The 17,369-nt window shown below is 49.0% G+C and overlaps 5 protein-coding genes across 5 annotated transcripts; 3 read left to right on the top strand and 2 right to left on the bottom strand.

Annotated features, from left to right (window-relative positions):
• Positions 1 to 411: 411 nt before the first annotated feature.
• Positions 412 to 2,874, bottom strand: N7462_006065 (SDA1 family protein; the record flags this gene model as incomplete). Its single annotated transcript, XM_057077783.1, has 4 exons — positions 412 to 2,278; positions 2,338 to 2,625; positions 2,706 to 2,741; positions 2,828 to 2,874. 4 exons carry the CDS (start codon positions 2,872 to 2,874, stop codon positions 412 to 414), a joined length of 2,238 nt encoding a protein of 745 aa, XP_056933363.1.
• Positions 2,875 to 3,453: 579 nt separating this feature from the next.
• Positions 3,454 to 4,577, bottom strand: N7462_006064 (40S ribosomal protein uS7; the record flags this gene model as incomplete). Its single annotated transcript, XM_057077782.1, has 5 exons — positions 3,454 to 3,509; positions 3,575 to 3,618; positions 3,701 to 3,918; positions 4,048 to 4,231; positions 4,447 to 4,577. The coding sequence occupies 5 exons, from the start codon at positions 4,575 to 4,577 to the stop codon at positions 3,454 to 3,456; spliced, it is 633 nt and encodes a 210-aa protein (XP_056933362.1).
• An 882-nt stretch (positions 4,578 to 5,459) lies between these two features.
• N7462_006063 (putative AMP binding domain protein) lies at positions 5,460 to 11,372 on the top strand (the record flags this gene model as incomplete). Its single annotated transcript, XM_057077781.1, has 5 exons — positions 5,460 to 5,519; positions 5,583 to 5,605; positions 5,754 to 5,865; positions 5,919 to 10,384; positions 10,457 to 11,372. 5 exons carry the CDS (start codon positions 5,460 to 5,462, stop codon positions 11,370 to 11,372), a joined length of 5,577 nt encoding a protein of 1,858 aa, XP_056933361.1.
• Positions 11,373 to 12,107: 735 nt separating this feature from the next.
• Positions 12,108 to 14,023, top strand: N7462_006062 (sulfatase family protein; the record flags this gene model as incomplete). The annotated part of the gene is made up of 4 exons (XM_057077780.1): positions 12,108 to 12,233; positions 12,298 to 13,147; positions 13,204 to 13,583; positions 13,646 to 14,023. The coding sequence occupies 4 exons, from the start codon at positions 12,108 to 12,110 to the stop codon at positions 14,021 to 14,023; spliced, it is 1,734 nt and encodes a 577-aa protein (XP_056933360.1).
• A 1,125-nt stretch (positions 14,024 to 15,148) lies between these two features.
• Positions 15,149 to 17,035, top strand: N7462_006061 (cytochrome P450; the record flags this gene model as incomplete). The annotated part of the gene is made up of 5 exons (XM_057077779.1): positions 15,149 to 15,460; positions 15,534 to 15,896; positions 15,950 to 16,042; positions 16,107 to 16,841; positions 16,904 to 17,035. The coding sequence occupies 5 exons, from the start codon at positions 15,149 to 15,151 to the stop codon at positions 17,033 to 17,035; spliced, it is 1,635 nt and encodes a 544-aa protein (XP_056933359.1).
• Positions 17,036 to 17,369: the final 334 nt, after the last annotated feature.

Here is a 17,369-nt window from a genome sequence, read left to right as displayed (position 1 = left end):
GGACGGATGAGAAATAAGAGATCGCCGGGATGAACTGTGGCTGGGGGACGCGTTGATCGCGTCGCGCGTGTCACGGAGTGCAATTAATTAAACTCTTTTCGGCAACACAGTCAAATCACGTGATGACGGAGCATTGGTCTAGATGTGGTTGATTTTGAGTTATCTTCCATCTTAGGTTAAAGCTTTACGATTTACCTTGAGACCAAGTTCCTTGAAGATCCTTTACGATAGCCTTTGAGACAATATAAGCAAGAGCATGAGGTATAGAATGGCATAATTGACATCACCCAGTATAGTTCTAGCGCCTGCTATATTAACTCCAAATTTGGTAAATGATATGTATGTATCAGCATGAGCATTCTCTCTCCACCCGCCTCATTTTCTAGCAACGCGAAGAGCCAGCAAACATGGCTAGTTGCCCATATTTCCTCTCTTACCACCTCTCTTCTTCCGCTCATGATGAGCCTTCAAAATGGCCCGTTGTTCCACAAGAGACCGCTTGCCTTTATTCTTCGCATGGCGAAGCGTCATCAGCATGTTCTTGCGTCGCGCCTTCTCCTTGTTTGTTGTTGATTTGCCCAGCTCCTGTTTCTTCTCTCGGCGACGAGCTTCCTTAGACTTGTACTCAGAACGATCGGTCTTGCCCTCACGGGCATGGGCGATACGTTCTTCGCGAGTGGCCTTTCCGGCAGACAAAGCTGCAAGACCCTCAATCTCCTCGGCAGTCAATGGATCATCCGTGTGGCGAGAAGTAGGCTGACCGGCGCGGCGTGACCTTCCGTTGACAGCGGATTCAACCGATGCTTGGGCCCGGAGTTCCGCAAGTTTGGCCAGATCAGCCGGGGTCAGGATTCTGGTGGTTGCGAGAGTAGAAAGTTTGGCAACCTCCTGGGCAGCATTATCGGTGGCCTTAGCCTCCTCTTCGCCCTGCTTGGCTTTCTTGGAGGGCGGGGCCTTGCCTTCATCCTCGGAATCGCTCAGCTCAATCTCCACGTCGCTTTCAACGTTAATCCATTCGCCAGAGTCATCACTATCGTCATCGTCTTCAACGTTCCAGGCGGCCCAGTTATCCGCCTCATCCTCTTCATCATCCTCTGCATCGGAAGCCAAGCCCTTCTCCTCACGCCTCTTGCGCCGTTCTTCCTCCTTCCACTTCTCCAGGAGCTCAAGCCCCTCAATACCGCCAATTTCTTGTTGACCAAATCGTTTTTGTTCCTTGGTTCCAGCCCGGAGACCCATAGAGGCCTCTTTGCCACGGTCACGCTTCTTGAGCATCTCAGCGCCCACATCACGGAAGAGACTCAGCAGACCCTTGGAGGCCATCATGACACCCTTATCCTTGCTCTTCTTGTACATGACAAGATCCTGCAGAAGTGTCTCGTTCATTGCCAAAGGTTGCCTGACGCAAATCTCTCGGATAGCATTGAGACCGGCAGTAGCAACTTCTCCTGCAGAGGCCTCGGAGACGAATTCATTGGCAATCTTCTGAACCAATGGCTCCAGAACATCGGGGGGCACAAGGTCATGCGATGCTTGGGCCAAAGACGCCAAGAAAGAGGTGACAGATGGCTGACGGGGGGTCAGGAACTTTTGGAAGTAGGAGTAGAGAGGCATGATATGCAGCTTATGCAAGCCCACAAGTCGCGAAACAAGCTGCAAAACAAAAAGTTTCTGCTCCAAGTTGAGCTTGGCCTTGGTGTTCTGTAAATGCTTAGAGAACAAGGACTCTGCGAACCCTTGCGGGTCGTGCAGCAAGTGAAGGGCCGAGAAGTTCAGCGGATGGGGCTGGTTCTTCTTGCGGTCCTTCTTCTTGTGCATAGCCATAGCTTTTTCAGCGACACGAGCTTTCTTCTTGGTCTTCTTGTTAATGCCAAGCTGGTGCTTGATACGGCCAACATCAATGGCCTCCTCGTCGCTGCTCTCATCTTCTGCCTCTTCGCGTTCCTTGTCCCCCCCCAAGAAGAAACGCACGCCGCCCACGATGACTTTTTCGTTCTCTGACAAACTCGCCTCCTTCATAATCTCGACCGCTTTGGCATCGGTCCAGATTTGACGCTTCCAGAGTTCCCGAGTCAATTTGATTGCCCATAGAGCTTTGGAGGATGTGCGATCTGAGGTGACCAGGTTGAAGAGAACGGTCTGCATAGTACGGTTCAATTTGTGGTTGGTGGTCTTCGAATTAGCTTGACGGAGCTCAGACAAGATCTTTTGAAAAAGCAGTGCTCGAAGAGTCTTGCTTGGTGTGGAAATAAGAATGGGGAAAAGAGTATGGAGCAGCCTGTTGAAGCCAATTAGAATCCGAAACCATATATCTTCTGAAGGCAGTGGCAAGCATACGTAGCTGAGTCTACCAGATCCTTCTTTTTCAGGAGTACCACACTCCCAACCAGCTTTTCTCTCAGTTCGGGCTCCAGCACCAAATGATGTTGCATCAACATATCGATGAGCTGCTGCGGGAAATCTTTCAAAATTTCAGGATAACAGTCGGCAACATGTGAAATGAAATCAATCAGCTCGCGAAGAGAGATAATTCCAGTATCGGTGGCTGCCGACGGCGCAGCCATGAAAATTTCTCGGTGAGACTCATATTGGTAGTGCTGGGCGCGGAAATCTTCGATATAAGATCTGAGTTGATGGGAGCAACTGTTAACTCTGCTCTCCAAGACAAAAACCCTGTTAAAAAGAGAATTCTTCGGGCCACTTACTTTGGATCTCTCCGAATTTTGTGCTGCAGATTCGGCCTGGGAAAAGCGCGTTAATATCCACACTGTAAAACTTCTTGTCGCACCCCGGGCGCACTGCCGGAATGAGAGTAATTAATACTCACAAATCAGCCTCGACCTTTTCCAAGGCCCCAAGCTTTCGTTTGACCATATTTAAGGCTTCAGTCGGGGAGGTAAAGAGGGTGGTGAGAAAAGAGGCAGGAGGAAGCGCCTCTCCGAAACTTTTTTCCTGCCGTATCGATAAGCGGCCCCCCAAAATCTGGACAACAGGGCCAGGCACCTCCACACCCAGTATCAATCGAATCTACCGACCATCAAATTAATGGCTACACTCCTTACTAAAACACCTGATCCTGGGTATTTTATTTGGTCATGGCATAGAATATTGCACTTGGCACGGCTACAGATAAAAATCTGGTAAACTACTAGATGTGGAAAAAAAGCAAATGCTAAGATGTCTACCATATTGAAGAGGAAAAAATTTTGTTTTTCACATTGAAAACTTGGCCATTACCACCCGAGGCCCTTCCGATCACATCGTCACTGGTAGGAAATAAGCTATCCGTTTGCGTTCCCTTTTTTGGATTTTGCTTCTCCCATAACTGTCCCAATTCATGTAGCAGTCATACAGATGCGTGTGGATCGATCGAAACCCGGCGAAAAATACCCCGTTCACTCCAGTATCCAAATAACACATAGGACCAAACGGAGAATGAATCCAGCACACCCTTTACCGGTTGGACTTGGCAACACGCTCGAGCTCGTCCTTCTTCTTGATGGCGTAGCCTGAAATATCAATTAGTATACCACAGGCTAGGGAATTCAGCAGAAATTGTAACAGAAGAACGTACTGTTGGAGGAACCCTTGGCAGCGTTCAGGAGCTCTTCAGCAAGGCTAAAAGAGGATGATAGTTAGCAAAACTTTCGGACAACGGGGATTCTATTGCCACAATGGACATGTCAAGGTGCAAACGTACCACTCGGAGATAGACTTGATGTTACGGAAGCTGGCCTCACGAGCACCAATGGTCAGGAGAGCAATAGCGGTGTTGACACGGCGCAGGGGAGAGACATCGACGGCCTGGCGACGGACGGTACCGGCAGAGCCAATACGGGTGGAGTCTTCGCGGGCACCGCAGTTGACAATGGCATCAACAGCGACCTGGATGGGGTTCTGGTCGGACATGATGTTGATCTAAAATACGAGGTGATGACAATTAGAAACTTGCAACAGACAACGGACGTGTGGTTTGGGAAACGGGCTCGGGTGCAGAAAAAAAACCCGGGGGCCAAAATTGTTCACAAGGATAGAAGGGAAACGTACGATCTCGAAAGAGTGAGCGACAATACGGACAGCCATGGCCTTCTTTCCGTTGTTGCGGCCGTTCATCATGAGCGAGTTGGTCAGACGCTCAATGATGGGGCACTGAGCCTTGCGGAAACGCTTGGCGGCATAACGACCGGCAGAGTGCGAGGTGTACACGGGCTGGCGGATCTGGATGTAGTCGCTATTGATAGGCAAAGGAGTTAGCAATTCGCTGCTAAACATGTTGATTCGAGAATCCTCCGCCTCGGCGCAAAATTGGTTTTGTCGGTCTGCGCGCAGCCCCTTCCCCTTCGTTCGCATTCCATCAATTTTCCAGACTCGCGGCGTACACGACCAAAATAAACCAATTCCACGCCTTCTCGAGGCATCATCTCGCCGTCGATTGAAAAGACTCACGTCAGGGAGATATCACGGATCTCGACATCATCGTAGCTCCACTTGTTGAACAGCAGCACACCGGCGTTGGCGTTGGCGGCCACCTCCTTGGGGAGGACCGAGACGGCGGTAATTTCCCCGTTGTCAGACATGTTGACCTTGTCGAGGTGTGGTGGGAAAGGGTGACCGGGTTGTCGAAGGGTGGTTGAACGTTCGAATGAGGCGTGCTATCCACACAGGAATTTGGAGGTGCGCTCGCTTAGCCTGTGTGGAGTCACATGAGTTAGGGCAATCACGGGCGGGCTTATGTCAGCGGGCGGTCATGAAAAAAAATATGATGCCTCAGGCGGCAAAACGTTGCCGTCCTCTTGGCACGTTGGGTTTGGAGTTGAATTTCCATGCGCACTGACTGCATGGTCTCATTGAGATGCAATGGATCTATTATTGGAATCATTGTGTCTATCTTACATGGTCAACTCTCTGTTCCTTTCACGATGTATAATTACTGTGAAGATAATATGAAAGCCTCCTCGGGGCCGAGTGTGAGATCCCACGTAATACATACGACATGTAACTATACCTTGTTTCACGGGTACCTGAGAAGCCATAATTGCTATCTTGACGATGTATTATACTATATCCCTTTGTGATAATAGCAGCTATTTCTGTATCCCTCGGCTCCCCCCAGGTTCATAAAGAGCAGCCAAGTGGAACGTCCAAGCGCCCGCCTGTCTCAGTCATAAACTCGGTTCATCTGTCTGACCGCCTTGAAGTGGGTGACGTTTGGGTCTCTCTAGCGCGGAGTCCAACACTGAGACACGACAATTCGCTGACAGTCCAACGACCCTGGGCTTTCTCGACTACAAGCGGCAGGGGTCACTGCAGGTCACCCCTCTTCTTCTTCTCCTTCTCGCTCCGCTCCTTTGGTGCCTTGTTGTTTCATTGAGATGAAGTGTTCCTGATCGACCCATTTCTATCCCTCCCCCGCGTGTTCGATCCACTTACCTCAAAGCTGAGGCCCTCCCCGTGTCCAAATGGTGGAAGAGAGTCCGGAACTCCAGTCCGCTTTGCGGAACCTGGACCGGGAGTTGGAGGTATGTATTCCCAAGTATACAGCGCGGGCTTATCTCGTACTGACTCGATCGGGTGCTCGATAGGAGGGCGATATTACTGAGAAAGGGTAAGCAAACCCATGCGAATCTGACCACCCGGCCTCACCCAAGCATCATCCAGCGACATGAGGTCAATTTTCCAGGGCAAAACAGATGTCGTGGCTTGCTAGAATGCTATACCAAAAAAATGTCAGCTAATGAGGATTGTTTTCCAAGGTATCAAAAGCGACGCACGCTCCTACTCTCCCAATTCCTCGGCCCCAATAAGCCGCTCGAAATCAACCCCCATGCTATCGCAGACTATGAAGATCCATCTGACGGTAATCATGTAATTCCGCCGGCTATATTGAGTGTGCGACCCCCACGGCCGAGTCTTCACAGCCTACCATCGCTTCTCCAACCTATGCCGCTGGCTTTGATGGAAGGCAAAGCAGCGGAGGGTTCGGGTACAACCACGGTGTCAGCATGGATGCACAGAATCCGGCCTCATCTCGAGGAAGCGCCTACGAACGCGACAGTACCGGCATGTTACAACCTTTGGACCGGATGCCGTCGTCGGCGTCGTACGATTCGCTGTTTCTTCCCAAGCCTCCACCCCCGGGGTCGCAAGGACCAGACGGATCGAGGACCGCCACTTTAATGAGCCAAAACTACGCCTTCAACCCCGAATCGCAACCGGAATATTCCCAGCCAGAATACGTTCAGCCGGAGTACATGGATGACGGCATGGGTGACTACGATCCTGCATCGGGTGGGGTCACGCGACAGTCCACAATGCTCGACTCGCAGCAAGGATATTTCTCGGACTTCGCTGGACAACAGCATGATGACTACAGAGAGAGCTATGGCGGTGGTGGCGGTGGTGGGTATCATCGCTACTCTCAATCCGGCGAAGCCTTCTCTCCAACAGCGAACATCCCGCCGCCGTTCATCCCGCCCTCAGATCTCCCCCATGGACCTGCCATCGAGCACCTGCTGCCTCTAGAACCGCGTGATATCCCATTTGCAGTGAATGATCCTCATGATAAAAATATTCCCATGTCAAACTTTGACAACCTCCCGGCCGTCCTACGCCATCGCGCACGAGTCCACCCGAAACAGCCTGCGTATTGGGTGCTGGACCAGAAAGGAAAAGAAATTGCGTCGATAACGTGGGACAAACTAGCTAGCCGTGCGGAGAAAGTTGCCCAAGTGATCCGCGATAAGAGTAATTTGTATCGCGGTGATCGAGTTGCCCTAATTTACCGCGACGCAGAGATCATAGAGTTTGCTGTCGCTCTCATGGGGTGTTTCATCGCAGGTGTTGTCGCTGTTCCGATCAATAGTTTAGACGACTATCAGGCTCTGAACTTGGTCCTGACCTCAACTCAAGCGCATCTTGCTTTAACTACCGAGAACAACTTGAAGGGCTTCCAGCGAGACATCACCGCGCAGAAGCTGAATTGGCCACGAGGAGTTGAATGGTGGAAGACCAACGAATTTGGCAGTTTTCATCCCAAGAAGAAAGATGATACTCCCGCTCTTGTTGTGCCCGACCTGGCATATATCGAATTTGCACGAGCTCCGACTGGAGATATGCGTGGCGTAGTGATGAGCCACAGGACGATCATGCATCAGATGGCTTGCCTGGGTGCTATGGTTTCCACAGTTCCCACCGATGCTAGCACCAAACAGTATGCCAAGGGAGAGACTATCATCAGCTATCTCGATCCACGACAAGGAATTGGTATGATTTTGGGTGTTCTGATGACCGTATATGGCGGTCATACAACTGTTTGGCACGAAGACCGAGCTGTCGAAACTCCTGGCCTTTACGCTCATCTTATCACAAAGTATCGTGCGACTATCATGGCCGCCGATTACTCTGGACTCAAGATTGCTGCATACAACTATCAGCAAGATCCTATGGCGACTAGACATTTCAAGAAGAATGCGGAGCCCAATTTCAGCAGTGTCAAACTTTGCTTAATTGACACGCTTACTCTTGACTCGGAATTTCATGAGATTTTGACTGATAGATGGCTGCGACCCATGAGAAACCCGCGAGCCAGGGAGATTGTTTGTCCAATGCTCTGCCTACCCGAGCACGGCGGAATGGTCATCAGCGTGCGTGACTGGCTAGGTGGTGAAGAACGAATGGGATGTTCTTTGACCCATGAGATGGATCCTGCGATACGCGACGTCAAAAAAGAAGATGCGAAATTTGAGAAATCCGAGACCAACACGGGCTTTGGTAGCAGTCTGCTCGGCGGCGGTTCTCGTGTTTCTGCTCCTAAGGAAACTGCAAAAAATGACTTAGGCGAGGTTTTACTTGACAAGGAGGCCCTGAAAAGCAATGAAGTTCTGGTTCTGGCAATGGGCGAAGACGCTCGCAAGTATGCCAAGAGCATGCCACATGCTGTCCGTGTCGGTGCCTTTGGTTACCCCATCCCTGATGCTACACTGGCTATTGTCGATCCAGAGACCAACCTTCTATGCACACAAAACGTCGTTGGTGAAATATGGGTAGATTCTCCTTCGCTATCTGGAGGTTTCTGGGCATTACCCAAACATACCGAGGCCATCTTCCATGCTCGGCCCTACAAATTTGAAGATTCAAACCCTACTCCTGTGCTTGTGGAGCCCGAGTTCCTACGTACGGGCCTGCTAGGCTGCGTGATCGAAGGCAAAGTGTTTGTGCTAGGTCTGTACGAAGATCGACTACGCCAGAAAGTGGAATGGGTTGAGCATGGCCAAGAAATCACCGAGCACCGATACTTTTTTGTCCAGCACTTGGTTGTTAGTCTACTCAAAAAGGTGCCGAAGATCCATGACTGCACCGCGTTCGACGTGTTTGTAAATGATGAACATTTGCCGGTTATTGTCCTAGAGTCTTTCGCTGCTTCAACAGCACCCACAACGTCCGGTGGTCCACCGCGACAATTGGATTCTGTCCTTCTTGATTCTCTTGCAGAGCGATGCATGGAAGTGCTCTACCAAGAGCATCATCTTCGTGTCTACTGTGTTCTCTTAACAGCTCCAAACACACTTCCCCGCGTGACGAAGAATGGAAGACGAGAGATTGGCAACATGCTCTGTCGCAAGGACTTCGAGGCTGGCATGTTACAGGCTGTGCACGTCAAGTTTGGAGTTGAACGCTCTGTGATGAATCTCCCCGTTGGCGTTGACCCCGAGGGCGGCATTTGGTCGCCGCTGGCCTTGGCATCCAGGCAAGAGATGCTTGCCTACCAGGAGAAGCAGTATTCTGGCGTGGACTACCGAGATGTTGTCATGGACGACCGAACATCAACACCGCTGAACAACTTCAATACAATTGTTGACCTGCTCCAGTGGCGTGTTTCTCGCCAGGCCGAAGAACTAGCATATTGTTCCATTGATGGCCGCGGCAAGGAAGGCAAGGGTATTACCTGGAAGAAGTTTGACCTGAAGGTTTCCGCCGTTGCGACTTACTTGAAGAATAAGGTCAAGGTTCGCCCAGGAGACCACTTGGTTTTGATGTACACTCATTCCGAGGAGTATATCTATGCCGTTCATGCCTGTTTATGCTTGGGTGTCGTCGTCATCCCACTGGCCCCCATTGATCAAAACCGTCTCTCGGAAGATGCACCTGCGTTTTTGCACGTCATTAACGATTTCAATGTGAAGGCCATCATCGTCAACACTGAGGTTGACCATGTCATGAGGCAAAAGCTCGTCTCCCAGCACATCAAACAGTCTGCACAGGTCCTCCGGATTGGTGTTCCTGCCATATACAACACCACTAAGCCATCGAAGCAATCACATGGATGCCGCGAGCTTGGTTATACCATTAAGGATACCTGGCTTCGAGCAAACCAAACCGCCATGGTTTGGACCTACTGGACGCCAGATCAGCGACGCATTTCGGTCCAAATTGGCCATGATACTATTATGGGGATGTGCAAGGTGCAGAAAGAGACATGTCAAATGACAAGCTCGCGACCAGTGCTTGGTAGTGTGCGCAGTACTTTGGGTCTTGGTTTCCTTCACACTTGCTTGATGGGTATCTACGTCGGCGCGCCTACTTATCTTGTTTCGCCAGTCGACTTTGCTCAAAACCCAATGACTCTATTTGTCACTCTGTCACGATATAAGATTAAGGACACCTACGCGACCAGTCAGATGTTGGATTATGCAATGAGCGCCATGGCTGGCAAGGGCTTCCAGATGCAAGAGCTCAAAAATTTGATGATCTCGGCGGAAGGTAGACCCAGAGTCGATATCTATCAAAAAGTTCGCCTGCATTTCGCTTCCGCTGGTCTGGATCGTACCGCAATTAATGTTGTGTACTCACACGTCCTGAATCCCATGATTGTGACCAGATCCTATATGTGCATTGAACCGGTGGAGCTTTGTTTGGACCTTCGCAGCCTCCGCCGCGGTCTGATCTATCCCGTGGACCCTGATGCTGATCCAGGCGCTCTTCTAGTCCAGGATTCAGGCATGGTTCCAGTTAACACACAAATTGCCATTGTGAACCCGGAGACGTGCACTCTTGCGCATGTTGGAGAGTATGGTGAGATCTGGGTCCAATCTGATGCTTGTGCTCAGGGATTCTATAGATCTAGGCAGGAGTTTGACGCCGAGAGGATGAATGGTCGAGTCGCCGATGGTGATCCCAGCGTACCTTATGTTCGTACTGGAGATCTGGGCTTCTTGCACACTGTTACCCGACCCATTGGCCATGGTGGACAGGCTGTTGAGATGCAAGTACTCTTTGTCCTGGGAAGCATTGGTGAGACTTTTGAGGTCAACGGTTTGAACCACTTCCCTATGGATATTGAGAACTCTGTTGAAAGGTGCCACCGTAATATCGTGAACGGAGGATGGTGAGTAATTTCAATTATGGTTTAACTTTGCACTCTCATGGTCACCTGCTTACATTAATATCCCCCTCACAGTGCTATTTTCCAGGCAGGCGGTTTGATTGTGGTCGTAGTTGAGGTCACTCGCAAGGCCTTCCTGGCCTCCCTTGTACCTGTCATTGTTGACACGGTCTTGAACGAACACCAGGTTGTCACGGATATCGTTGCCTTCGTTTCATCGGGTGACTTCCCTCGCTCCCGCCTCGGCGAAAAGCAACGCGGGAAGGTTTTGGCTTCTTGGGTGACTCGCAAATTGCGCACCATAGCCCAGTTTAGTATCCGAGACATGGATGAAGATCATCCATTCGCTGACCTATCTCAACACCGCGCGAGCCGTAGCTCCAAACCTGGGAGCACCATGGGCAACAGTATCCGGCACTCCAGCGTTAATCCAGAGACTGGTGATATCCCTGCTGTTCCTCGATCTCCTGCGGCCGTAGTTCCCGAAGAAAGATTTGATGCGCCTCAGGAATCTTATAAGATTCCACGCCAGCATCTCGAACTTGACACTCGCACTGAAAATATGGTTTCTTCAACTCCTGTGCCTGAAGCGACTTCTAGCGTTCCTTATATCCAGGAGCCCCAGTCAGCGACGATTGTGACCGAGGATGACGATCACTTCAATTCCATGGAGCCTGCTCATGATGGCGCCACTGGTGCCAATCGTGATTTCCGATTCAGTTTCGATATTATCAATACCCCGATGGAGACTCTTCCCCAGCAATCCGCTCCCCAGACAACTGAGCGGCGTCCGTCTAGGCAGGATTCGCTTCCCAGTCAGCAACATTATGCGGGCGAGTCTGGAGTTGCACATTCCCGTCCAGGTACACAAGAGAGCGGACCAATCAGTGACTGGCCCCAGGAGGCTCTGATGTATCAGTCTGCCATTGGAACTGAAGACAATCACTACGCTCAGCAAAAGCACTATCCTGGAGGTGGTCACTTGATTTGAAGTCGAGAACACTTTTTGTATGCGTTCTGTACATGTGTTTATCTGTGAACCATTCTAGACTTGAAAAAGTGTGGGACAAGACTTTACTATCGAAGCGTGCGTGGATTTGCTTGTTTTGTTTACCCCACAGCATTGATTATGAAACCCCGTTGTTTTGTTTTGCATATGTCTTTTGTATATACTTCACATACCCGACCATTATATCATCCTTTCATCTGCGCTCTATATAATTTACATTAGTCTCATAGCTCAGATCGCCATTGGCGATGATCATGTTAGTCAATCTCCACTATGAAGACGTGATTTGCCGATCTTTCTTGCACCATCAACGTGCGGATTTCGTAATCGCAATCGAGGCTTGCTTGGCAAAGTCCTCACTGTAGGAAGATACCGGCTTTGGTGTATGCCTTCCTTTCCTCCATGATCGACCTTCAGACTCCATATGCTTCCGGTTCTCCATGAGCGCCGTCGATCAGCAGCCATGGTCATGCAGGGTCTTTACTTAATGAGGTAGGAAGCAATGCCAGATCGCCGAGAATAGTCGGCTGTGCAATTCTGTGGAGAAATGATACAAGCGGTACTCAATTTTTTTGATGCTATCATAATGAGGGGATCCCAAGAAGTTTATATGGTAGTATCGATGTATTTAGGAGTCACTTCAGAACCACGGAATGACGAATTATTCTCACGAGTATTGTCTAGTCTTTCTCTCTCTTTCTGTCTTCCCCCTAAAAAATGAATATCTTTCGGTTGCTGCTGCTAGCCACAGTAGCTGTGGCCAAGAGGCCCAATATTCTCTTCATTCTGACAGATGATCAGGGAAAACATGTGGGAGGATTAGAGCACATGCCTAAACTGCAGGTCAGTCGACAATACCAGATGTATTCGGCTACGAGCCAATGTTAACCTGGAGTTAAACACACAGGAACTACTCATCCAGAAAGGAACAACGTATTCAAAACATTATTGCTCTGTTGCGCTGTGCTGCCCTTCACGCGCGAATCTTTGGACTGGACGCATGCCACACAACACCAATGTCACCGATGTCTCGCTCCCCTATGGAGGATACCCAAAGGTCGTGTCAGCTGGATGGAATGACAATTACTTGCCACTCTGGATGCAAGATGCAGGCTATAGCACCTACTATGTTGGCAAGCTCTGGAATAGTCATACTGAGGACAATTACAATAAGCCATACGCCCGTGGTTTCAATGGATCAGACTTCTTGTTAGATCCCTACACATACCGCTATTGGTATGCACGGATGACTCGAAATGGAGGTTCACCAGTTAAATACGACGGTAAATACTCCACCGATGTCATATCTGAGAAGGCAGCTGGGTTCTTGGATGAAGCACTGGAGCAGAATCACCCATGGATGCTAACCGTCGCGCCGAACGCGCCACATGCAAATGGCTCGCATGACTCGACTCGCAACGCAAACTGGTTCGGTGAGCCAGAATTTGCACCACGCCATGCCGACCTATTCAAGGAACTTCAGGCCCCCCGGGACGAAAGCTTCAACAAATTGATTGAAGGGGCGGTTAGCTGGGTCGAGAATATTCCGGAATTAAACCAGACCGTCATTGACTATATTGACGAGTTTCAACGCTGTCGTCTGCGGGCCCTGCAAGCCGTGGATGATCTAGTTGGCAATCTTGTCGCAAAACTCGAGAAAGCTGGGGAACTTGATAACACTTATATCTTTTTCTCAACGGACAACGGGTATCATTTGGGTCAGCATCGCATGCAACCTGGCAAGAACTGTGGCTATGGTAAGCCCCTTCTGAATAATTCTTTCAAATTATTTTGGCATTAATTATTTCTTAAGAAACCGATATCAATGTTCCTCTTATCGTAAGGGGACCGGGTATTCCAGAGAATCAGACATTCGACGCAGTTACCAGCCATACCGATCTCGCTCCGACATTCTTGTCCATTGCCAATTCTACACGAGAGGGGCTTGATGGAAAGGCTATTCCATTCACCCTCGAAGCTAGTACATCTGACGATAGGACGGAGCACGTCGCCATCGAATACTGGGGACTAGCCGTACCTGAAGGGATCTATGGATACGCCAGTGACAAGACAAATGAGATCGGCAACTCTTACAACAATAATACCTACAAGGGAATTCGATTGGTTTCCGATGGCTATAGCTTATATTATGCAGTGTGGTGCACAAATGAGGTTGAATACTATAATTTGAAGGTAAAGAAGCCTGATGAGCGTGAATTCAGTATTGCAAAATCAAAAGCTAATATTATCATCAGGATGATCCTCACCAGACAGTCAATCTAGCCGCTCACCCGAATCAGTATTCTCATTATAAGATTGCTAATCGGGAGCTTCCCCAAATCCTACACCGTCTGGACGCGCTCATGATGGTCCTGAAATCCTGCGAGGGCGATGCCTGCCGTTACCCGTGGCGTCAATTACACCCTGCTGGAAAGGTGAATAGTCTGGCTGAGGCTCTTGACTCTGGCTTTGACAAGTTTTATGAGAATCAGCCCAAAGTATCCTTCCTCACATGTGAACACGGGTATATTGTCTCTTCTGAAGGCCCACAGAAGTTTGACGTTTATGGAGGCGGGACAAAGGAGAAGAGATGGGACGAGACAGAAAAACGTTGGGAAGACTCTTATCTGTGATGAGATTCTACCTGTGATAAAACATGAAGATGGGTGATGATTTAATATATGTCTTTGTGTGCATAGCGAAGAAAATAATGATGAAAATAAAATTTTCTAGGGCCGGGCATGAAATTCTTGAATATCACTTTTCCAGTTCCCTCTGGAGAAAAGACCCTGGGGAACCAGCCTGCCGGGTGACAAATGCTGAAAGACAACAGAAGGAAGAGGCCTTGATGGCCATGAATTTTGTATAATGATGATTTGATTGCGAAGATAGTAAAAACGGTGATTAAAGTACATCACATCCTTGATTACGCTTCGACCTGCATCACTTTTCTCGGGTCAGATAGCCGCACTAGGTCTTCTGCTCTGTAGGCCTCGGGATAGAAAGCGAAAACTTGCTCTGGGTAAAGCAAGAAATCATCGAAAGGCGCTCCAGTAGAATTAAAAAACTGCCATCTGTTCTTCATGAAGTTTCATTCAAGTTATTGGAAGATCTAGACGAAAATTTAGGGGTCTAACTGCCCCTTTGGAAATGGCAAGCTCCCGTGATCTCCCAGGATCGAAGCAGTATAGCTTGATCCAAATCCTTCCATATTCCTCTCAATCTAAGCCACCAAGGAATGAGTATAGGGGGGCGGCAGTTAAATTGAACCGAAATACCGTCCCCGCGCTTGGAATGCGCGTTAGAGTCGTGCCTAGTTCTCGTGGGGCAGCCCCACGGCCTGAAATTCGCCCCCGCATTCCTCAGCCTCGATAGACCATGCACCCCGACCGTTCCGTCATAAGTTAATCAGGAGACAATTGTGAGGGATATTCGTTGGCATGACAAACATCGCCGGCGTTTGGGCCCCTCGCTGCAATCGACAGATCTGCCCAGAACAGGATACCACCAAAGCTAAACCAATCATTAGTGGCCATGTTTCCTGACTGCTCCCATACTCGGTATAGGCTGGACGATGGGGCTGTCCTTCTGTTGATAAGACCCGCACGAGACTGTCTTGGTCACTCCCGTCCATAGGGCTCGGTAGATGGAGAGATGGATGATATGCCGAATCTACTATATCTCTCTCCGTTTTATAGTACCTGCTTCACTCAAATTGTGCCCTGCAACGTTCTTGTTCTCGGACCAGGCTTTTCAACATGCACGGATTGACCGAGCACATTTTCCAAGCCATCTTTCAACATTGGCTGGCTGCGTCATTGACGGTGCTGTTTCTATATTTGATCAAGAACAGATACTATAATGGTCTTGCCAAATATCCAGGCCCCCTAGTTGCATCAGTAACAGATTGGTGGCGATTCTTCGACGTTTATGGGAGAAGGCCTGAAATCACACACCGTCTCCTTCACAAGAAGTACGGAGATGTCGTTCGTTTAGGTCCAAATTCTCTATCCTTCGCTGATCCCCAGGCATTGAAGACAATCTATGGACTGAACAAAGGGTTCATCAAGGTAGATACCAGCCTGCATCCATTTATATTCCCTCCAGGCCGCATTTCTTGTTTCAAACTGACAGCTCAATTAGTCTGACTTTTATATTGTTCAACAATCAATTGCCAAGGGCCATCGTCTACAATCTCTCTTCAGCTCTACTGACAATGATTTCCACAGCCAATTCCGTCGGTGTGTGAGCTCCGCTTTCGCAATGTCAGCACTTGTTCAGTATGAACCGTTCGTGGATAATACGACGAAGCTTTTCTTGCAACAGACAAACGATATCTATGTCAATAACCCCAACGGATGTGACTTTCCGAGGTGGCTACAATTCTACGCATTTGATACCATCGGAGAAATCACGTACAGCAAGAGGCATGGGTTCATAGAAAAGAATGAAGATATTGAGGGTATTGTTGCGTATCTATCCTCACTTTTCCTCTATGTCGCGCCAGTAAGTCTCTATATCCCCCCCCCGAAAAACGCTTGCCATGCTAACTTTCCTAGATCGGGCAGATTCCTTTCTTGGACCTCCTTTTACTCAAAAATCCCATTTATCTCAAGCTTTCCCAGTGGGGAATTGTTGATTCCACATTTGCGGTGAGTTTCAATGTCATCAACATGATGATTCTTCTATCATGCACTCGTGACTGAACTATTCTAGGTTGCACGATTTGCTGGAAATAGAATGGCTGAAAGATTACCAGAATTGGCAAAGGGAAAGTCTGCCTCAGAACTAGGCGTCAAATCACCTGATCTACTATCGAAATTCTTAGCAGCAAACGAAGCCCATCCTGAGTTCATGAGCCAGACGTTGGTCCAGACTATGGCCGTGAGTATGGCCTTTGCCGGATCGGAGACCACGGCCATCAGCCTGTCAGCCGTATTTTACTTCTTACTCAAGCACCCGGCAGCTCTTGAATGCCTTCGGGCTGAAATTGATGAAGCAGCACGTGCTGGAGTCTTTGCAGACTACGAAACGGGACTTGTCACTTGGCACGAAAGCCAGGGCCTCCCTTATTTAGATGCGTGTATCAAGGAAGCATTTCGGCTACATCCGGCTGCTGGTCTCCCGCTTGAGCGCGTTGTTCCGGAGGATGGCTGTGAAATCGCCGGACATTTTGTTCCTGGCGGTACCGTTGTTGGTTGTTCGGCATGGATCATCCACATGAACAAAAACATATTCGGGGAAGACTCCGAAGCATATCGGCCTGAACGCTGGCTTCCAGACGAAAACATTACTAAGACTGAAAGTGGTAAAGGGATCGAAGATCGAAGAATTAAAGAGATGAACGGAACGATGTTCCAGTTTGGAATGGGAAGCAGAACGTGCATTGGTAAAAACATCAGCTTGCTCGAGATATACAAACTTGTTCCCAGCATGTTGAGGCGATTCGAGGTTTGTTGATATCCACACCCCAATGAGGATGTGCCAGCTAACCAAATTTGTTCAACATAAAGATCCGGCTTAAGGATCCAAGCCAAGAATGGAAACTGATAAATGCATGGTTTGTGAAGCAAGCGAATTTTGAGACAGTGTTTAAATCACGGGATATTGTCAAGCCTAGAATCCCGATCAATAACCAAGCTTGATTTCACGTGTATTACGACTGCTATTGTGAAAGTTGTCTAAAAAATGAAGAGCAAAGACCTTGATTATTACGATAGTCTCTCTCCCTCTCTCCCTCTCTCTGACCGGGTGTGCGGTAATTCTTTGTCAATCTGTCGAGGACCGAAACGAGGTTCAGAACGTGTATGATGACTATACTGATATAATTTGTGGAGAAATTGAAGTTGGAAACAAGTGAAACCGAGCCTGTTCTTTGAAGGAAAACTGAGACGTGAAAGTATTGTACATCAGATTGCAGGGATGGACAAGGTGTAATGGAAAAAAAAATCTAAGGGTAGTCTCTATCATCCTCCCCCA

This window comes from Penicillium macrosclerotiorum (assembly GCF_028827735.1).
Source record: "Penicillium macrosclerotiorum strain IBT 26536 chromosome Unknown utg000006l_segment0_segment0, whole genome shotgun sequence".
In the NCBI taxonomy this organism is placed as follows: Eukaryota; Fungi; Ascomycota; class Eurotiomycetes; order Eurotiales; family Aspergillaceae; genus Penicillium; species Penicillium macrosclerotiorum.
Note: the sequence above shows the minus strand (reverse complement) of the source record. Positions and strands in the feature narration are given on the sequence as shown.